The following is a 23,350-nucleotide window of genomic DNA, read 5'->3' on the forward strand; positions in this document are numbered from 1 at the left end:
TTATATAATGCAGAATTCTCAGATGAATTTATATGCTTAAGTAATACAGATGAAAACTGTGTAAGCTTTTTTCCCCCTTTTGCCTTAACTGCCAAGAAACCTGGAGCCACTGTAATCAGCTCATCTCAGGTGCCTGTTAACATCTAACCCTCTCTCCCGAAGGCCTGGCTTGGGCTTTCATCCCTAATTGGGTTTAGTTCTATAAGCTGTAGTATATCCTGTTAGAAGTTGGTAGCATGCAAACTCTATATAAATTGAATAAAGCTGAAAAATAGATTAACTTGACTAAGGTTGTTTTTTTAAAAGCAAATTTACAGTTGCATACCTGTGTAATGCATGATTGAATTAATGACAATTCTGTAAGAAAAACACTAATGACATTTATTTTTAACATTTCCTTTAGAATATAATCATGAGGATTGTAGAGTGAGTTAAGCTTTAGACCTGCCTTTCTTTTCTTCCATTTTTATGACTCTGAGATCAAAACTAAACTTGTTCGGAAGAACTGAAAAAGGTGCTTTTCTCTGACTGCAGTGTTCTAAAATGTATGTACACATTGAAATTGTGTGTAAGGCTCAAAGTGTAAAAAGCAAAATATATTAAATTTCCACATACTTGTTATCCTGCATTCTGGTTTACTGTAGAGAATCTCTAGTCATGTCTATCTGTTTTTGATGCCTCTACAGAATAACTGCCCAGCATCCTCTGCCCAACCAATCAGAATGTAGGAAAATCTACAGATATGACGGAATCTACTGTGAATCTACCTACCAGAAGTATGTTGAAATCTTTGTGAATCTTCCTTCTGGCTCGTGCATCAGTGCTATGCAAAAATATCCTTGTATTGAAATTTTACTTTTTATCGAATTTAGTGGGGGAGAAAAACCAAAACAAACCAAACAAATTTAAAATTTACAAACAAAAAACAAAAAAACAAAAAACAAAAAAAAGAAACCTTGCTTCTGAACTTAAGACAGAAAAAAAGTTATTCTTTTGAAATTATGGTCTAAAAGTTTTTTTTTTAATTGCTGTATTAAAGTTCTTAGGTAAGCTTCTTTATATTGAAATAAACAAGTACTTATATGCAAGAAAATCTCAGGAAAATACATTGCACAGGTGCTACGCATCTTAGGGATTTGAAAGGTGTGTTATGTATAAATTAGCTGTCACTTTTTTTCAATCCTGTAATGGAATGATGAGTTGTAATTTGCATAATCCTTTAAGAAGTCAAATTATACTGTCATGTAGCAGACTTAACATGCTAGCTAAGATTTCAGAGCTTTGCAGCTAATTACTATGTACCTTACAGGACAGTTAAATTGAAGTTGAGTCCTCTGTCTTTGCTGCCATTTGCTTTGTCCATTACTTAACAGAATCTGCACTTTGGTAACGAGGTATTGTTATTATCATTGAAGTAAACACACCGCTGCAGGGAAGAAATTGCATTTTTACATATTGTAGCTTGATTTATATGGTTTTTGTTAAGAGGAAAGTTTTTTTTTGTTGTTGTTGTTGTTTTTTAAAGTCCAATTGGAATCTCCCAAAAAAAAAAAAAAAAAAAGAATAAGCGATTGATGCTTTCCAGAGAAATTATGGAATATTGAGTGAAGCAGCATTAACATTTAGTCAATTAAATTCCCCTGTAGAAAGTGTAAAGTAATACAAACATAATTCCACTGAAGGCATTATTCATTCTTTATGTACAATGTGTGCTTTCATCATCATACTCTTCTTTTGCAGTAGAATGTCATTTTTAAGTGCCCTTTTTTCCTTAAAAAAATATCCTTTCTGAATACAGCTGGTGAGTTACTCTTTCATTTTACTTCTCCAACTGGTTGTAGAGCATATTCTTTCATGGTTTCCATTTTTAAAAACAATGAGGAAATGCTGGTGACTGTGAAGGCTGATCTCTGAAACTAGCAGACATTGGATCCTAGAAGAAGCTGAGACTGTTCTGTGCCTTGCATGGTTCAGTTGATAACTGTACTATCGTGTATTTATTGTGAATGCATCTCTGGCTTTACTTATGGATTATGTTGCTTAGATTATGCATTTCCTTTAATAAGCATGGGTGTCATTACAATGAAAGTTGGTTTTGATTATTACAAAAATTTAATTTCTTGACTCATTTATTGTGACTTTAGGCAGTCGGGTTTCTGGAATTTGTTCCTGTTGGGGTGTGTGTGTGTGTGTGTGTGTGTGTGTGTGTGTGTGTGTGTGTGTGTGTGTGTGTGTGTGTGTGTGTGTGTGTTTGTGTGTGTGTGTGTGTGTGTGTGTGTGTGTGTGTGTGTGTGTGTGTGTGTGTGTGTGATTCATGGCTGTTGTAAAGAAGCCTTTAAAGGTGGCCCTTTAAAGGCATATGAAAGCATCAGTTGTTTGTTGACTATTTCAAAGAATGGCAACCAACAGTCAACTATTGCTCTTTTGTAATAAAGTCAGTTGCACACATCTGAAATTACTATCTACTTAAGGACTCCGATTTGTCAATGTAAAGTGAAGGGCAAGGAAAGGGCCGCAAAGAGTTTCTTCTGTAGTAAGGCTTCTTCTCTAACCAATGAAATAATCTTCAGCCCTTGTTGATTTGTTTTTTTAAATTTTGGGTTGAGAAATCTGTGTTATTTGTAGTAGAGGTAGACACAGTAGGCAGCACAGCTGTGCCTGCCGTGAAAGTCACTAGAGGGATATTCATAACAAGGAAATATTGGCAAATAAATGATGAAGAAGGGGAGGAAATCCCCAAGATGTTAAATTGGAGCAGTGTCACTGAGATGATTAATGCTGTTGTGTATTTTAGTGAAGATGCTTATCCGAATTGTCTTAAAACTATAGTGTGCATTTAATAGCACCTACTAAAAAAAGGCATGTGGTGTGCAAGCACACTGAAGAGAAAAGTCTCTGAATTCAGATTTTATTTTCCTGAGTATTTTTTCCAACGCTTTGGTTTCCGATTAGAAAGCTGGTGTTAATGTATAATATATGCAGAGAATATTCATTCTACATGTTTAAGATTAGGCATCATTTATATTGCATTCCTCTTTAGAGGATTGAAGATGTTTTGTAGAAATGACTGTCACTTCAATATTGTTGAGCGTGTTATCAAATGTAGGAAATGGTGGTTGTTTAGATTCAGTCTTCATAGGCAAGCAGTGTAGGTCATGCCGCCAAGTGACTAAAGGGTTCAACTTTCATCAGTGATGTCAATTTCTGGTAATAGGGTTGTTTTCTCCTGTAAGACCCACTGTCAAGCTGTGAATATACTGATTTGGTGGTATGAATTATCATTCATGTGACTTGTTCACTAGGATTGTTAAAAGGCATTTGTATCTTGGGAAAATGTCTTAATCTCCAGGAGGCTCAATACTTCCTACTAGATGTAGAAATAAATACAGACAAATGATATTTAATCCTGTCTTCAATGGGCTTATAGAGTATTGCTGAAAAGTTTTCAAACTCTAGTTGCAAACCAGATGGGGGGATTTGAATCCACTTTAGTGGTTGGAGATCACTGAAGTAGAAGGCTTGAACACATTGTACCTAGTTTACATTTTATTTGTTAAGGCTTCTGGTTTTTTTTTTTCTGCTTGTGTTTGTATGCATGCAGCTACACATATGTACACACTAGGTGGGTCACAAGGTAGAATGTGTTTTCTTACTGTATCCCACATCCAAAAGACATGTCAGTCACTGTTTTCAGCCAAGAAGATAGGTGTATACATAATGCAGAGGCCAACATCATGGCTTGTTCATGTACAGGAGATTATAAAGAAGAAAATGGCTAGCTGTATGGAAAAGCTTCTGGCATGAAGGGCCCCTAATGTCTGGTCTCTCATAATTAGTGGTGCCACCTTGAACGAGAGTCCCTTGTCTCTACTTCTTTCTCGGTGATCAATGACCTCTGTCAGTAACTTGAAACTGGAGAAAACACTGGAAAATGCTACAGATTAGGTATCCTCTTTCATACTTCCCCAAATGTAGGCCAAACATTTTTTAGCATGTTGTTGCTCATATTCCTTCCAACTTCAGTTGTACAGGTTTATAATTGTGAATTGTTACATTGAAAATAGCTATTAAAATGTAATTCCACTTAGATGGGGGATTCTTAAGGTGATTAGACAGTTTCAATAATATTAAAAATCTAATACAAGCAGGAATCTAGATCTATGATTAATTATTTTTAAAAAGCTAACTTATTTCTTAAAAATAATGACAATAAGCCTGGTACTGGCAGCTCACACATGTTATTCTGGCTACTCAGGAGGATGAGATCTGATAATCCTGGTTCAAAGCCAGACCAGGCAGGAAAGTCAGTGACACTCTTATTTCCAATTAACCACTAGGAAAAAAAAAACCTGCAATGCTTGATAAGAAATGTACTCATTACCTTGCTCATGTAACTGTAACCCCTCTGTACAGTATTTTCACAATAAAAAAAAACTTATTAAAAAAAAGAAAAGTTGACAATTCATTGCTGAAAAAAAAAAACCCGCAGTGACACTGTGGTTCAAAGTAGAGCACTAGCCTTGAGTGAAAAAGCGCAGGGACAGCACTCAGGCTGTGAGTTCAAGCCCCATGACGGATTAAAAAAATAATATACAATAGTCAATAAAATAATATACAATAGTCATCCTAATTTCTTACATTCAATCTTTAATGGCTGTACCAGTTTAAAACTTCACATTGCAATTGGTAGATTTAAGCACATTTTGGGGGTACATTTATCATGCTTAAAATGATATGAACTTTTAAAAACTCCTGATCACTTTGCAAATCTTTTTGAGACCTTATTGCTTTATACTACGTAGTCATTTTGCTAAGCACTAAGTCACTTTGGTCCTATTGCCCTCTTTCTTTTTCATTTCCCTCTCCTTTTCAAAACTGATTCTTCCTAGATTATAATACCAGTATTTTAGTGACTCATAAATTAGGAAGAGTTGATTGGAAGATGCCAGAGTTCTTACCAAATTAATAATAATTGTGCATATGTTCCTTACTTTTATATTTTTAAATGTGAAAGTAAAAGCGATATAAGTAAGCTTTGATAAGGGAGGAAAGATAATCTCTCTATGTCTTTAACTTTGAACTTTATTTTTACACAGAGAGGCAGGACTATATTTTGGTAGTTGGGAAATACTGATGGACATGAGATGGTATTGTAGTCATGAGTCCATTAGATATTAACTGTCTTGACTTCAGTCAAGGATACTTGGCCTGAGTGTGGTGGCATACTCATGTGATCTCAGATTTTTCCAGGGCCAGCATGGACTACAATCACAAGGTTCTTGGTTTCTTTTCCCAGCATTAGAAAACAAAAGAAGGAAAGGAAGAGTAGTAGATAGGAAGGGCTTTGAGGAAAAGTTGGGTATCCTTAAAGCTGGTTTTAAGAACAGTCACTTCACTTAGAAAAGATTTGAGGCAATCCATTACTAACATTGAGCAGATGTGACCACACCTTTGATGTTGGATTTAGACTAGGATTGAGAAAACCTGTTTGAGAAGGTATTTTCTATCCAGAGAGGGCATTGGTAAAGTTATAAGGTTTTTGTTTTGCCTCTTTCTGAGACAAAGTTACTGTCCATCTGTGAAATACCAGGTTCATGCTTCTAGGACTAACACCACAGGGCACTATCACCTGTCTCTGTCAATGAGGATCAGGTGTTATAAACTGATAATATTACTCTTCTTGGACTATTTGCATTTTAATAAGCAACTCCAAGTGAAGGAGTTCAAGAAAATAATAGAACAGAGTCTTCTCCAGTAGAATAATTTTAGACTGTGTGACAGAGCCTGGAGAAATGATTGGGTGCTGGAAAGCATTGAAGTATTCCTTAGGAGATAACATACCCAGAATGTGGGTGTTCTATTCAGTATAACATGACCCCCAGCCATGGCCAACCATTATGAGTCTGGGAACAATAAGACTCAGAGTACAAAAGGGGAAGGAACTGACAAAAGTTCAGGGAAGAGAAGAGGAAAATAAGTCGGGGTGAGTCTGATCATTAACGGTGTTGTGGCTAGTGCTAATATCTCTCATGTCTTAACCCAGTTAGGGAGGACTGCTATGTCAGGTGGGCTGCTGGGGGTAGCTGGGCATCTGCGCAAAAGGTAAGGAAAAGGTCAAGGAGAGGCTGAAACTCTCAGATTGTTTAACCTGATTGATTGATTGCTATTAAATGATCATTTGTTTTTCTCTTCATGTAGATTAATTCATTTCAGTTGTGTTTGGAAGAGTGAATAACAAAGGATTGAGAAAGAGATATATGATGAACTTCATAAAGAGCCTTAATAAATCTGCATGTTAAAAAGACAGACATTGGATTTTAAGCTTTCAATATCTAAATGAATTCTAATTTCATTATCATGCTTTTCCCACGCCAGCACGATTTCTAGTGTTTTCTCCTAGTTAATCTTGGCATCATACAAATGATTTTTACTCTATTTCTACCAGTGTTCAATTTTCCCATTTCACCAATGTGAACTTGCATACCAATGTATATTATTTAAGGCTTAATCCAGACAATTAAAACTTGACCAATTTATTGATTTTTCAATAGTAGTAGCTAGTACTGGGCTTGAACTCAGGTCCTCTCATTTGCTCAGCTTTCTTGCTGATGGCTGGTAGTGTCTCTGGCCCCAAGGTCAGTATGGTGAACATGCTATTTGAGTTTGGGTGAGTGTTATTTAAGGTAATGATTTGAGCTAAAAGACAGCATTTCTGATTAAACAAATAGCAAATGTAAGTCAGAAGTAGGGGAGTCGGAAAGGGTGACAAAAGGCAAGGCTGGAGAGGGAGATCAAAGCCGCCCAGGAGATCTGAAAATAGTTTCTGGGAAGGGAGGAACATGGTAAGAGAGGAGTGGGAATTGTGGCGAAGCACTGTGGAGGAGGGTTACCTGCTGCAGGAATGGGGCCCACAGCTTTGTCTCCTTTGTGTCTTGAAGCTTATACATGCTTTGGAAGGAAAAAACATGAAATTGTGCGATTCAAAGTTATTTTTGATTTGTAAACATCCTAGAGAACTCTGCCAATAAAAAATCCAGTTCAGGACCTGTTAAGTTCATACATTTCCTGGCTTTCAGGAGCCAGGAGTCTGTCTTTTCTCTTCATAAACCACTTGTAATTCAAGCCACAGAAATGCCAGGTAGTGAGGCAGTATGATTTAGAATGAAAGCATATTAATTAGCTTCACCAGAGTGTATATTTTCATTATGAGCAAAGTGACTACCTAGATGAAAAAAATAATAATTGGCTAGTGAGCTAGTTGTGCACCTGTGGTATGTGAGACCTCCCTGGAAGCTTGATAAGAGAGAGAACCAAGGTCAATGTGGGAGGCTCAGAGTTCCTCTGAGTCCCCTGTAGACTGTTGACCTGTGTATTCAAAATTGCCAACAGGTGGTTACAGAGACAGCTTCTAATGTGTTCAGACTTTAAAAATCAACAAAACCTATCGTTGTTCATAAACTAAGGTGTTAATAAGTTCTCTTAAAAAAACTTCATCTGTGTGATGGTTATAAATGTATATTGAGTAAATTTTGGAGCTAGTATATGCATGAGATTGAAAGAATGATGTATTCTGAAATTGCAAGTTATCCTTATACATCATTTTAGTAGTATTTAATAATTACTAGAGGGCGGGGAATGTGGCTTAGTGGTAGAGTGCTTGCCTAGCATGCATGAAGTCCTGGGTGTGATTCCTCAGTACACATAAACATAAAAAAGCCAGAAGTGGTGCTGTGGTTCAAGTGGTAGAGTGCTAACCTTGAGCAAAAGCAGCTCAGGAACGGTGCCCAGGCCCTAAGTTCAAGCCTCAGGACTGGCAAAAAAAAATAATAATAATTACGAGAAGTGGTTAATCCTCCTGTCTGAGTTTGAGTCTATCTCTACCATCCCTACAATTATCTATGAAACGTGGGACAGTAGCTAAGTAAACTTTTTTTCTTGTGGCACTATGGTTTTTACTCAGGACCTTTTTATCTGTTAGACTGGTGTTACACCACTTGAGCCACACCTCCAGTCCTGCATTTTGCTGACTAATTGGACATGAAATCTAGCGAATTTTTCTACCAGGACTGCCTTGAACTTCAGTACTCTAGATCTCAGGCTCCTAAGTTGTGAGCATTATAGGTGTGATTCACTTGAGCCCTGCTGTAAGTTAACTCTTCTAGCTTCTGCTTGCTCAGCTCTAAAATAGGAGTAAAAGTTATTGTCTCTTTATTAGAATAGGCCTTAGTGACAGGCTGCTTGCCTAGCATCCACAAAGCTTTGGTTCAAACCCCAGCACTGAGAACAAAGCCAAAACAAAAAGCAAATAAAAAACAAAACAAAACAAAACATCTCTTTTAGATTGTTTTGACACTCAAAGGGATGATGAAGGTGATAGTAATTACTAACATTACTAATCCTTTACCATATATCAGACAGTAGGCTAATGGCTTATTTTATATATATATATATAAATGTATAGATATTCATATACACATATATATGTATGGATAATCATTTTGAAGAAACAAACACAAAGGTAGAGAAAAAAGGATGTGATGGAATTTGAATTAACATGACCAAACTTTGGTCCAATAGTGAAATATAGATAGCTTTTATACTCTTGCCCATTTTTGTAAATAAAGTTTTATGGGAACACATTCATTTGTGTTTTGACTATGCCCCTTTTCTTTTGCTACCAGGGCACAATTGAGTAGTGGCACCAAAACCATATGGCTCACAAAACCTCCAGTATTTACAGCCTGGCCAGTTACAGAAAAAGTTTGATGACCTTTGTGTTAGATTTCAGGCTGACTTCAGAGCTTCAGGTTCAAACCTCAAAAACACAAGTGTTTGAATACTAAGCATCTATGAAGTGAATGCTATAATCTCTTATACCTAGCAGTGCAACATTTTTCAAAATGGAGAGAAGAAACATTCAGATTTTCTTATGACTATGAAGATGTTAAACTTAAAGTTTCAAAAGGAATGTACTCTGTGTTATTCATTCCTATTTCACAAGTAAAACATTTGAGAGAAATTCCATTTTCACAGAATAAAAGTATAGTGTTCCATTAGAGGACTATTTAAATTTTAGTGAATATCAGAATAACAGAAGAGATCTCTGTTAAAACAATTTTATGTTTCCAAAAATTTTATATTTTAGAGAATTTATGAAAATATCTTCTTTATGAAATACATAAAGTATTATGAAAAGGCCACTTATTTAAAATGCATTATGACTTGTAATATTAAAAATATTTATAAGCAGTGCACTAGGATTTACTTCTTTTAATTAGAAGGTAAATAACCGACCTTTTCTAATATTCATCAATGAAAGGATAAACATTCAACTTTGCTCATAGAACTTTTCCCACCCCCTAGTTTGGGGGCTTGAATTCAGTCACTTGTGTTTGCTTTGCTTCCTGGTTCACTTTTCTTGCTCATAATTGGCACTTTACCATTTGTGCCACATTTCACTTTGGCATTTTGTTGGTGAATTGGAGATAGAGTTTCTCATACTTCTGCCTTGGCTAGCTTCAGGCCTCAATCTTCCTGGCTTTAGCATGCTGAGTAGCAAGAATTATGGGAATGAGTCATGAATGCCTGGCTGAGAATATTTAATTCTTTGTGTTTTTCTCTTGATTTGGAGGATTTCCTGTTCATTAAATGTCATAGGAATTTTGGTACCTTGGGGCTTACAAAGCACACACTGGTGGGCATTCAACTCTTGTTAACGTGATATTCTTATAATTTGCTTTCATGAGGCTCAGTGCCATAGTGATGGATTCGTAAAGAGGTGGTTTCTAAATTAGTCACCTCATGGCAGTTTTTCCTCTTCCCTGGGAGTAGTTCTTTTTGATATGTCTTGGTTCTGTATGGAAAATTCAGATGAGCAAAGGAAGACATGACAATATTGTTTGTATTCATACCACCCATAGGTAGCCACAGTCACAACTGGCCAACTTTGTCATAGAAACTATGCTATGCCAAGATTTCCTTTCTGATAGAGGACATGACACTTTTCTCCTGTTGTAGTTTGTATTTACTTTCTGGATTTTTATCACCTGTTTTTGTTGTAAGACTTCAAATTTCTCCAAGCCTAGTAATATACTTGTTATTGATAAGATTATTTCAGGACAAAAGTCTTTCCTTTCTGTCTCAGTATTCATTTTTGTCTGGAGAGATTGATTTGCAAGTTAGAGGATGAAGATAATGGTGAGAAGGGTTATGGGTGTTATAGAAATACTCACTTTGGAGATCAGAACATGTGCATGTGCAGGAAGTAACTTGTTAGATAGTTTTCTTACTGCATTACAAACTTACTGTCTTACACGCAGGTCTGTTGCATCATTTTCTAGGCTAAAAAGAGAAGTTTACTTTAAAAAGAGATTTCTGTTTACTGAACTCAAAGTGGAGATGTCTAGAGTTTGTTCTCAAAGCAAAGATGGTTGCTTCGAGAATTTTGGCTCATTAACCAACATGCAAAGGAAACATACTTGGGTGAGTTTTTCCTTTAGCAAACTTGAAATCTTCTGAGAAGTGTTTGGAATCAGGTGCTTGGGTTTGATATGACTAAGTAGACAGTGTCATATCTTTTCTTTGGGGAGGGGGGTCGTGGGCCTTGATCTTGGCCTGGGCACTGTCCCTCAGCTCTTTAGCTCAAGGCAAGCACTCTACCGCTTAAGCCACAGAGCCACTTCCGGTTTTCTAATGGTTTTGGAGGTAAGAGTCTCACGGGCGGGCTTTCCTGCCTGGGCTGGCTTTGAACCGTGATCATCAGATCTCAGCCTCCTGAGTAGGATTACAGGAGTGAGCCACAGGCTTCTGGCAAGTGCCATATCTTATTTAAAACCTTTTTTACCTTCCCCTCCATCAGCTCATTTGTAAAGGATCCATGGGACCCGTTCTTCGCTTGCTTCTTTGTGTTCCCCATTAAGAAAGGACTATCTCTCTCACTAGCACTTCTTACTACTTTCCTTGAGTTTTCCACAAATATAAGCTTTCCAACAGCATCAGTTCTCTGATTATTGCCTGCCAGTTGTGCTCATGCTGAATCACAGGTAACTGTGTGCCTCGGCCTTGAAACTGGGAGATACACAGCCTTTTTGCTGCTGCTGCTCTGCTTTCTCTCTGAACTCCACTAACTGTTCTAAGCGTGACAGGCAGTTAGCACGGATCCTTTGGGCAGAAAGTCTTTCCTTTGTACTTGAGGACCAGCTGGGTCTCATCATGCAGACTATACCTTATAGTACATGCAGGGGAAATCTCTGCTCACTTTCAGGAACTAAATGGCTACAGGGCCACTGGCAAGGGCAGAAAAGGAACAACAGTTCTCATTGGGCCTTGGGGGCTCAGGCCTATAATCCTAGCTACTCAGGTTGCTGAGATCTGGGGATCACGGTTTGAATACAGCCTAGGCAGGAAAATCAGTGAGACTCTTACTTCCAGTTAAGCACTAAAACAGCTGTAAGTGGAGCTGTGGCTCAAGTGGTAGAGCACTAGCCTTGACAACAAAAGTTCAGGGACAGCGGATGAGTTCAAGCTACAGGACCAACACCAAACCAAAAAACAAAAGAGAAAAAAAGAAAAAGAAAGGAAGGAAGGAAGGAAGGAAGGAAGGAAGGAAGGAAGGAAGGAAGGAAGGAAGGAAGGAAGAAGGAAAAAAAGAAAAGCAAGCAAGCTATCTGAACTATCTGACTGCCATTCCCTGGAGAAATTCAAGTCCTAAGCCTTGGATTAATATGAATGGCAGTGATGGGTTCATGTCACTACATTCCTACAAATGGAGGTTTGGAGATGCATTCAGTGGGGATGCGTGGAGAGCCGGGGATGTTCCTCAGCTCTTGTAAAATTCATGATCAATAAATTCATCTAATAGCAAGATTGTTTACCTTTTTCTCTGAATGCTGCTTGCCCAGAGCTAGTAACAATTTATAGGAGGCTGGTAGGAATAAAGAATGTTGGTTTTTTTTTTCTTTAATTTATCATGGTACTTGTGAAATGCCGCAGGGAAGAGAAGAGTAGAAAACTAAAATTATAGGCCAGCAGATTTTAAGTAGAGTGTATTTTTACAAGGATCTAGAGGCAAGTTTGGTTCACTTGTACTAGGAGTAGTTTAATTGGTTCTGTTCAGAAGAGATTTGCAGAACATAAACATTTGCTGTGGTATAAACAGGTTGTCTTTAGAAGGAAGGTGATTCTCCTAGATGCAAACAGGGTAGGCTGAATACAGCTGTGTTTATTCTACTATTTGAAAGCAACACTTTTTGATACAAGGGTCTTTCTACTAGGAGTATAAGTTGATCCTTCTGGGGACAACCAAAGCTTTAACTCTTAACATTGAAGTAATCTTTCAGTTTTAGCATTTCTATATCTATGTTTGCTGATTTTCCATCTGCAAAATACAGCTGAGACTGAAAGCAGAAGAGTACAACCTGTTTCAAATACAGTATTTTGTTGTCTTTAGCATTATTATAATTGACCCAGGAAATGCTATTTGAAGTGGTACTATTATTTTTATTTTGCCCTTAAGAATATAGAGACTCAGAGAAGTTAGGCAAGTTGCTTAGGTCACAAAGCTAACAACATGATCAACATTTATATATGACAATATTTATAGGGGAGAAGATACATGTATCTAGCTATTTGTTCCATTTAAACTAGTTGATGTGATCTTTTGGAGCTGGATGACAATTGACCTCAGAAACACATCCATTCTCTATTCAAGGATAGTCTCTTGGCATCTATATCAGCAAAATAGAAGGACCCCTAAGGAACTCCAAGCCATTCCTTAATGAAGGAGGGTTTGTCATATTGAACATAAGTTATCAAACATATGGCCAACGTCCTGTGTGTATAAATCTGTACATTCTAGCCTGGAGGCTGCCAGGACTCACTCCATACTTTGTGGAAATTCCACTGATCCTTACTTAGTTCTCACACAGAAATAGAGACATCTCAGTTATTTATCTACTTTAACTATAGCTTTATCTTCAAACTGTACAAATTTCTAACTGTGTTCCACTTTAACATGTAACAAGCAACAAATTAACAAGTATGAACATGGGACTTCCCAAATTTTTTCACGGGGAAGACAAACCTTTCAGTACAACATGGCTAGTTTGTAAATCAAGACATTTCTTCTTTCTCCTTCAGAGCTCTCTAAAAGGCAGTATACTTATCACTACAAAACCAAACAACATCTTTGGTACGAAGTTCCTCTCCTGCTTTGTACTTTTGCTTCCATTTCATTTTTTTTTTTTTTAGTCAAGTACATTCACTTAGAATCATCTTTCATTCTGCTTCTCCAATATATTGTGGATGTTTGGGGCTGGGAAGGTGATTCAGTGGTAGAGTGTTTGCCTTGCATGGGTACAATTCCTCAGCACCATATAAAGCAGGAAAGCCAGACATGACACTGTGGCTCAAGTGGTAGAGTGCTAGCCTTGAGCTGAAGAGCTGAGGGACAGCACCCAGGCCCAAAGATCAGGCCCCACAACTGACAAAAAAAAATCCTGTGTATAACTTTCTTTTCCCGTTTTCCTAATTCAAGTGATTACTTCATGCTTATATCATATCATGATACTTACGCAGTTGCAGCCTTCTTATTGTCCTTATTGATTAGATTGATCTAGATAAGTCACTGCTTGGGTCTACTTCATGCAATGTACCATTCTTTTTCTTTCTTTTTTTTTTTGTCAATCCTGGGGCTTGAACTCAGGGCCAGGGTACTGTCCCTGAGCTACTTTTGCTCAAGACTAGCACTCTAACACTTGAGCCACAGCACCTTTCTGGCCTTTTCTGTTTATGTGGTACTGAGAAATCACTCTATCACTGACCCACATTCCCAAGCCCCTGCAATGTACCATTGTATGGAATTTAAGTCATCCATTTTGAACTACCTCATAGTTGCCTGATTAAATGCTATTTTTGCTCAAAGTTGTGAGACTACATTGATGACATTTCCTCTGCATAGTGTATACATCTTTGCTCAGTGTTCGAATCCACTCATTGTGCTCCAATCTCTCTTTCAGCCTCCCCACCCCAAGGCATTTCTCAGTGCAGACTCTTTCCTCTTGTCCATGAAACACACCCACAATGCATGCACTGGCTCCTCACCTTTGCTTCCTTTACCAAAGTCTCTCTACACTTGTTTTACCCTCTGTAGTTTCTTTCCTCTCTTATTCATATTAAATGGTACCTTTTCTAACAAGGAACTGTGTTTGGTGATACATCTATGAAATAAGACTAACTATTGTTGTCCTCAAAATTAGTATTAAAAATAGTTGGGAATAGAAAACAGGCAGGTAACACCAAATATAAATGAAGGAAATTAGGTGTTGATCAGTGCCATGGAGCAGATAAGGGTTAGCAAGTCATTAGGAATGTTGGAGTGAATGTGGGTTACTTGTGGCTTCAAATAAGTGAGGTGCATTCAAAAGATAACATTGGAGCAGAAACTCTAAGAAAGTAAGGCATTTAGACAGCCAGAAGAAAAGATTCCAGGTACAACAAATAACCACTATTAAGCTTCTGAATCTGAAGAGCCCTCCATGTAAACAATTACAGAGAGGCCCTGGGCGGGGGCCCAGTGGTGTGTGTGTGTGGATGATCCTGGGGGACAGTGACTGTGAGCAGATTACAGCCAGGACATTGTCTTGGGCTTTTATTCCACTTGAAATGAGGCTTTGGGGGAGGTGGGGATCGTGAATTGAGGAGTCGGGCTCTAACTCCCTCTTGGAACTGGTCTGGCTGTTAGCTGAGAACATGATTCCTAGGATGCGTGTGGAACAGAGGGCTGGTTTGAGGTACCCGCTCCAGTCAAGGTGGCTCATTCCGTAAGTGTAGATGTAGAGCTGGTAAGTCGAATTTGGGTTTGCATTTTTGAAAGAAAGGCCATAAAAACTTCCTGATAAATTGGATAAGGAGGAGAACCTAGATGAGAGAGTGAAGGCAGCATTGAACCCAATATCAAATCCTAATGTATTTACTGTATCTCAGATATGGCAACACTTCATCTAACATATATTAATAAATGCCTTTCAGAAACTCAGAAATTTAGCAATAAGACATGACATAAACTTTGAAAAATTAAACCATAAATTTGTGTGTGTGTGTGTGTGTGTGTGTGTGTGTGTGTGTGTGTGTGGAATCTTTATAAGAGACTGAGTTCCTTGAAAACATTGATTTAATCACTCCAGAAACTTTGTAGAATGGACTTGTAGAAGGTCAGTGCTTGTTATACATCTGGATGCTAGATAGAGTTAGAGCTCTTCAGTATAGTCGTCAGTGGTCAGGCTCAAGTGAGAGGCTGATGTATTCAAACATAGTCTGTTTTTTTATTTGCCTGGTGATCTTGAATAAGTTACAAAAGCTTTCTTTTCCCCATTTTTCTTCTGTGTGATAATGATAGTCCCTCATAAAGTTAACTGTGTCACTGAATGAAAAAGTAAATGTAAACTGCTCAAAAAACTGGCACATACCAGGTATTCAAATAATGTTTACTACTCCTTACCAAATACATTTTGAGCAGCAAAAATTAGTTAAGAGAATCTTATTTTTGGAGTGACCCCTCTCACTTTTTTTTTTGCTGTCATGGGGCTTGAACTCTGGGCTTGGGCACTGTCCCTCAGCTCTTCAGCTCAAGGTGAGCACCCTACCACTTGAGCCACAGCCCCACTTCTGGTTTTCTAGTGGTTTAGTGGAGATAAGAGTCTCATGGAGTTTCCTGCCTGGAATGGCTTTGAACCGTGATCCTCAGATCTCCGCCTCAGATCTCCGCCTCTTGAGTAGTTAGGATTACAGACGTGAGCCACGGTCACCCAGCAACACCTCAACTTTTTAACCACCCATTTCCAAGCCTGTCAAGATGATACTGTTCAAAAAGAAATGTACTCCATACCTGACTTGTGTAATTAACTGTACATCACCTTTATAATAAAAGTTTTAAAATGAATGCTTAATAAATTTTAGTAATGAATTTCCATTGTAAACCTTGCTCTCTTATTAATGGCTGAAAGCTAACTCTGGGAGCCATGTGTGAACAGTCTGGTTACTTGACTCTCTTTAGAGGTGGCCTTGAGGCTGGTCAGCACCTTCTGGGTATATTTGATTGACAGACTGGCAAATGGCATTTAAATAACTAATACATAAAAAGATCTGTGTTTTCTTATTTTTTTTCAGCTTAAAATGCTGAATGTGTATTGAAATGAGAAAAATAATTTTCAGGATAGATATGACTTGCCTAGTACATAAAAGCAAGGAGATCACATCAAGGAGGGAATATTATTTTTTGGCCTCAATACAGGAAATTACTATTTTTCCTTCCATGTTTATATTTTGATACCTAATATCTCCCTTTTTCTTCCTTTTTTTTCTCTTTCATATGGTTGTTGTTGCTTTTATCCTTCTTACTATCAGCAGCTTACTTGGTCTCCCAATCTAGGAAGGAGCAGCACACAGCTGTTGTGGGACTCTTTCAGGCTCTTTGGTTTCTGAGGGGTTTGGATAGCAGATTAATTCTGCTTTCATAATACATGGTACTTCAGTGAAGCATTCAGGTTTTTTTCTGAGCTGAGATTCCTGATCTCATTCTATCTCTAGATGGCTGTGTAGACGGTGGCTGTCAATGAGTAACAGGTAAATATTGAACAAGGAAAGCCTTTTGATTAACTTTTGTGGATCATTATTTGAAAGTAACCTGCAGTCAGAACAGCTCCATCACTCCTGATCAGAGATGGGTCAGAGCATCAAGCTATAGATAGGAAAGCTGAGCTTGCCATTCTTTCACTATAATCTGGGCCTGTATCCATGCAGTGCTGGACCAGTGATAGTCATCCAGTAAGCCAGGTGATAGTTATTTAGCACAGTAAGAATACACAAATATTATTTACTATTTAACATAAACTATGAATATTGTGAAATTTATATACAATATGTTGGATGAAATCCTTATCTTTATGTATAATTTCAATGTTAAGCCCATATAGTCTAGTCACAAATAACATCCCCAAATAAAAATAGCTTTATTCTAAAAATTATTTCAATAAAACTTAAGATACAAAGTAGCCATACTAATTAAAGCTATAAATAACATGTTTTCATCTGAAGATGTTGTATATTTGTATCTTTAAAAAATATTTTTGCTGGGTGCTGGTGGCTCACACCTGTAATCCTAGCTACTCAGAGGATAAGATCTAAGAATCACGGTTCAAAGCCAGCCCCCGCAGCACAGTCCTTGAGACTCTTATCTCCAGTAAACTACCAGAAAACAAGAAGTGGCACCGTGGCTTAAGTGGTAGAGCACTCACCTTGAGCTGAAGAGCTGAGGGACAGAACTCAGGCCCAGAGTTCAAGCTCCATAACCCACAAAAAAAATTTTTTTTGCTTCTAAATGAACAATGGAAAACATTAACATTCCTGTTAATACTCTTGGACTTACTAATGTAAATGTGTCTACCCCTGAAAAAGATTTAAAGTTTCATTTACAAATACATCTCAGTAGGACAAGTATGAGTCACATAATGAAGTATTAGCAACCACTAAATTATATTTTAAAATTTAGGTAAGCCTATAATATGAACATGAAAAATATGATGCATGGAAAATGTAATTGAACAAAGCTGAAAATTTCTTGACAATAGAAATGCACTGAGCGTGATGTGGGCTGCCACATTGATGCTTTCTCTAGTGGACTCAGGACCAAATTTGGATTAGCTTCCAAGTGAACATGTGTTGGGTGGATTCATCTTAACCCTGAATGGATATTTTACCGCACCACAAAATGGAACATAATTTGACATCAATTTTTGTTTAGAACTGAGCTAGCAGGGGAGGTTGTGGGTCAGGCTGGAACTGGCAGGTTGTGTGGGAACATGCTCACAGGGACTGGTGGCTAGCAGAGCCAGTACTTTTAGCCTTTGGTTTTCTTGACATTATAGGTGATGGATTCAGTGCTTTATCCTTCTCTGTTTCTGTTCATTTTGTGTAGACTTATTTGTGACCTATATTTGAATTAGTTCATTCATTTGAAAAAATACAGTCTTAAAGCTTCCTAATGATTTACACAATTTAAAATATAAATGTTTTATTTATACTCCTGCATGAAATGAGTTTGGCAAGCATTATTTAAATGATAGTGATACTACTGCTGGCTTTTGCTATTCCATTTTATTCATTGAACAGTGTGGTAATGCTTTGATGAGGAAAATGGAACACATTGAGGAATATATGATAAGTTTCAAAAGTTATTTGACTCCATTCAGGCATGAATATTTATTATCAAGGAAATAGTAACCATCTTTTTGTAGGAAGTGGTAGGTAACTTCAATCTCAAGGACATTGCAAGCTAGCAGGGAAAATAACACATATAATGGCATTTATTGATTGAATAGATATAGAGGGATTGCTACAAAAGCTAGGTCCTAGATGTCCAGTGGTGAATAGGACATCTAGAGTTCCTATAACATGGGGTTCATATTCACTTGACTGGGGAGATAATTCAGATATATAACGATTTTTTAAATGGTCCTGTTGTAATTAGGGATAGAGGATGGTGGGTGACAAGTACTTTTGATACAAGTCTGGCATGTGAAATACTGTAAGGATAGCATACAATTCACAGTTTTCTACAAGTCCAGAGAACATAATTTAGTTATGGAGAATTTAGGAAGGTGGAGTTTGAAACTGACTCTTGAAGGATGAGAGAGAGTGAGCCAGGTTTGGACATGACACATGGGGAATGGAAACAAGAGTTGAAAGGGATAAAGCTGATGGTACCTTGAAGTAGGAGAGAGGAATGTGGATTTGATGTTTTACTTTGTTTCAATAATATTGAGATCAAAGAAAATGGAAATGAAATGTATGGGAATTGTCTAGAGAGAGAGAGAGAGAGAGAGAGAGAGAGAGAGAGAGAGAGAGAGAGAGAGAGAGAGAGAGAGAGAGAGAGAGAGAGAGAGAGAGAGAGAGAGAGAGAGAGTTGGCTGGCTGTATGAGAATGGTGAAGTGAAAAGATTATAGAAAATTTCTACCTGTGCAAACTTGGGCTATGTCAAGATTTATTGAAGGCCTAATATGTGAACACAGGGTGGAGTAGCGAGATTATGTCATCTGACCCATAGAAGTGATTTGCATTCTGCTGAGTTTGAGAGTCAGTCTTCTAGGTCCTGTGTGCTGCCTGGGGTTTCTATGATTCCCTACATTCTTCAACAGTAAAACACTTCTTAAAGTTGTATATATTGATAAAGCACTAAGAAGACCTTATGAGACAAGGACTATTCTTGGACTTTAGTAGACAGCTAAAAATGTTTTCATAAATGGATTGATAAAATATGGCCAACATTTATATCTTAAGTATAAAAAGCCAATGCATTAACAAATATTGACATGGGAAAAATACATTCACTGGTGATCATCAGATGAGTATATTGGCTCTGTGTTTGTTAGTAAGTGCTAAATAGGGATACAAGTGGACCCATTGCAACAATGAGATGTACAAGACATTATGTCGAAAAAAGAACTTTACAACTTTGGCAGGGGTGGAGGGGGGAGAGGGGACCGTTGGGAGGGCAGGGATGGGAAGGGGAAACAAAGGAGGAGGCAACAATGCTTGATAAGAAATGTACTCACTTTCTTGCTCATGTAATTGTAACCCCTCTGTACAGTATTTTCACAATAAAAAACTTATTAATAAAATAAAGGATAAAAAAGTGCTGCCTGAATATTAAGGTACCAATCAAATCTAGTAGGCACATGTTCTGGGTGACAGTGCAGTGACTTACCACTTTTTAAAATAGGTCAATACATGAGAACTCTATGGATGCATTTCCTAATGATGGAACTGAGTTGTGTGCAATTAATATTTATTTTTTGACAACCACCATATTGAGGGGAGTTTTTTTCATATGATTGTTGTGATCTGTTTATGAACTTCAGGATATATACTTATTAATTCAATTCCATGAAGGAAAATTCTTTAATCACCATTCCTTAGAACTTGTAATTGAGGTACTGCATTTTATTTTCTGCTTTAATAAACAGGCCCCACTTCCGAGACGTTCCATTGTAAGCATCTTTTTTAATCCTTAAAGTCATAAGCATACTTTGAATATTGAGACAGTAGAGTCCATGGTTAACTCAGTTTTTGTAGGAATCTTGACAACATAGTTTGGTGGATAAGGCTCCTGCTATTGCACTTATTTTTGTTTTCAGGTTTGGTAGGGGTAGGGTACTTGCATATATTTCTGCAGGTAGGTGACATGTAAGAACATGAGTGTGAGTACCCTGGAAGAAAACCTATTATTAGAAATTTCTTATGTACTTATCTCACATCATTTGAAAGCATTTCAGTTTCATTGGGACTTCATATATCGATTTTTCATTGGTGGTCTATTAACACAGAGTTCTTTATGACCTTTGTTTCTAAGGCTTGTCCTACACACACCTTCCTCTTTTCTCACCTCTTACAATTGATACCCAGTAACCATAGTAGAACTTGTCTTGATGTCTTTGACTTGCAAGTCATCTGATAGATGCTAGAACACATTTTATAGCCACTTCTGTTAGTTACCAGAAACACTAAAACAGTCTTTAAGACAGTGATATAATGAATGCTAATAAATAGCTTTAGCATTGAGTAATACTAGTTTCAAAGTCCATATGTATGTATTTTGCTTAAGGTTTTTAGTTTGATATATTATTAATTGGTTGACTCAGAGACTGAATTTCATTAAAAATAGATTTAAAATCATTTGTAACTTGGTATCTATTTCTATAGTAATGTTGTCCTTTCAGTTCTTTAGCCACCTGGGTACCAGTGACTCTCGTCTGTAATTCTAACTACACAGGAGGCTGAGATCTGGGAAATTTCAAGTTGAGGCCAGCGTGGACAGAAAAGTTAGACTAGATTTCTTCTCCCACATATTCAGCATAAAGGGGGCTGGAAGTATGGCTCAAATGTAGACTACCAGCTTAGTAAGCATGAGGCCCTCAGTTTAAAGTACTGCTATTTTTTTTTCTTTAGCCTTTGAAGCTATCATACAATTCTTACAAATAAATTACATTTGTATTTTTGATCATTATTATTTACCACACTTGAAACACAATTAATTAAAGATAAATAAAAATATACCTTTGTCTATTACAACTGCTTTCTCAGTTCTATTTAACTAGCCCTTCCCCTCCACCACCAAATGAGGTCTTTTTCTTTTTGTAACCAGACAGTTTGTAATGATAAAACCTGATAGGAAGGAATGAGACTTCACATCCTTGCATGAAAAAGTTCCTTATATAAAAAATTATAGATGTGTGAAGAATATGACATGGACATTGGCCCATTTGTAAGGAAATGGAAAGACTTGGAAAAATTACAGGTGGAAAAATTCTTATTAAGTGAAGTAAGCCAGACTCAAAGAAACATACACTCCATGGTTTCCTTCATTTGCAATAATCAATATATGTCTAGGATAGTCCTAGTAGGAGTTCACAATAATACATAGCTATGTACATATGACCATATAAATTGACGTTAATCTAAATAATCTCTATGATATGAAAATGAGGTTTTTTTGTTATTGTTGTTTTGTCCCCCCCTTTTTTTTTGTTGGTCTTGGGGCTCGAACTCTGAGCCTGGGCACTTCTCTGAGCTCTTCAACTCTAGGCACTCTACCACTTGAGCCACAGTGACACTTGAGGTTTTCTGGTGGTTAATTGGGATAAGAGTTTCATGGACTTTGCTGCCTGGGCTGACTTTGAACCATGATCCTCAAATTTCGCCTTTTGAGTGACTAGGGATTACAGGTGTAAGCCACTGGTGCCTGGCCTTTTTTTTTTTCTTAAACTGCATCAGGACATATAATATTTGCTCTCCCTCCAGGGCTCTTTCTCTTTTCTTTTAATTTTATTTTATTGTAAAGATGCTGTACAAAGGGGGTTACAGCTACATGAGTAAGGCAATGAGTACATTTCTTGTCAAGCATTGTTGCTCCCTCCTTTATTGTTCCCACTCTCCCTCCTTCCCCCACCTCTTTCACTCCTTACACCATCCCCAAAGTTGTAAAGTTCATTTCCATGTCTTGTGGGTATCATAGTTACAATGGGTCATCCTGTGTCCTTGTTTCAGCATTTTGTTATTCCCCTTCTCCTCTCCAAATTAGACAAATGTACATACAAGATGCAGGGTACCAAAATCAGTTACAGTGACAACAGGGGTAAGAACATACAAAGGAAACAAAAAAAAAATCACATAGTACATTAAAAACAACAAAGAATTTTTTAGTGTACTCTTTGCAGTTATATCTTTTGTTTTTTGTTATTTCTCCCTCTGGTTTACTGTTGGTCACTGTTTCTGATTCTAGTACCCTTTGTCTTGTATGTAAGTTTATCTGACTTGGGGAAGGGAAGGGGAATCAGTGGGACACAACAGTGATACTCACTAAACATTGTTGCAGATGAACTTTACAACTTGGGGGGGGGTCAGGAGAGGGGAGGGAAAGCCATAGAAAATGAGAGAAGGGTAGCACTGTTTGAAAAGAAATGTACTCATTACCTTATGTAACTGTAACCCCTCTCTAGATGACCTTTACCAAAAAAAAAAAAAAAGACATGACAACTATGACTATGTTGGAAGACAATGAGATTCCTATTGAATGGCCATCTGGAGCCCTTGAGCTTATCATCCATAGATGTCCTGTTACTAATTCCATAAAGAAGAAAAGAGACACTGTTAGTTGATAAATGGTGGTTGGAATCATTTACAAGGTTATTTTATAGCATTTGTCTCCAATATTTACTTTTGTAAATTGATTTTATGTAATTCTTAGAGTAGCAATCCTTCTCTCATTTCTGGAAGACATAGAGATAATGTGGTACTTATATGAAAGCTTACATGTCACTGAAAAACTGATTTTTGCCTTAGCTCCACAGAACAGCAAGATTATATTAACATAGACTTTGGGATATTTGTGTTCCCATAGGGCACAGAGTGTAGCTGATAGGACATGACTTGCCTTCCACAGTTGTTTTAATAAGATATCTTTCATATACAATGTATGGAGCTAAAAGGCATAACTGAGTAATGTTAACATAAAGCACTGTTGGCAAAATTCTTGACTTTCATCTTTATCTGATTAGTCCAAAGCAATGTGTTACTTGCAAGAAAGTATTTGCAACTGAATATATATGATTAAAATTTTCTTTTAAATGTCTTCAACTTTTACAAGAAATATTTTTTGGAGTAGAAGGTTTTTATTATATGAAAAAAGTTTTTCTGCTTTCATTAGAAATGTATCTAGGGCTTTGGATATCTGCTAAAAGGAGGCCATATAAAATACATTGATGGTAAGCCATTTATTAAGTACCTACTGGGCACTAG

At 37.2% G+C, this 23,350-nt stretch overlaps 1 protein-coding gene across 5 annotated transcripts in view; it reads left to right on the forward strand.

Moving 5' to 3' along the window:
* Npas3 (neuronal PAS domain protein 3) overlaps positions 1-23,350 on the forward strand; it is an 890,187-nt gene that overhangs the window by 116,830 nt on the left and 750,007 nt on the right. For 4 of the 5 annotated variants that reach the window (XM_070026490.1, XM_070026480.1, XM_070026491.1 and 1 more), the window contains exon 2: positions 687-776. The exons of the other annotated variant lie outside the window; for it this stretch is intronic. In XM_070026490.1, the coding sequence (XP_069882591.1) occupies positions 687-776 (90 nt within the window). The remainder of the gene's footprint in view (positions 1-686; positions 777-23,350) is intronic. 5 annotated transcript variants of the gene reach the window in all.

Source organism: Dipodomys merriami, unplaced genomic scaffold (genome assembly GCF_024711535.1).
Source record: "Dipodomys merriami isolate MVZ:Mamm:240054 unplaced genomic scaffold, mDipMer1.0.p SCAF_1, whole genome shotgun sequence".
NCBI classification, from domain to species: Eukaryota; Metazoa; Chordata; class Mammalia; order Rodentia; family Heteromyidae; genus Dipodomys; species Dipodomys merriami.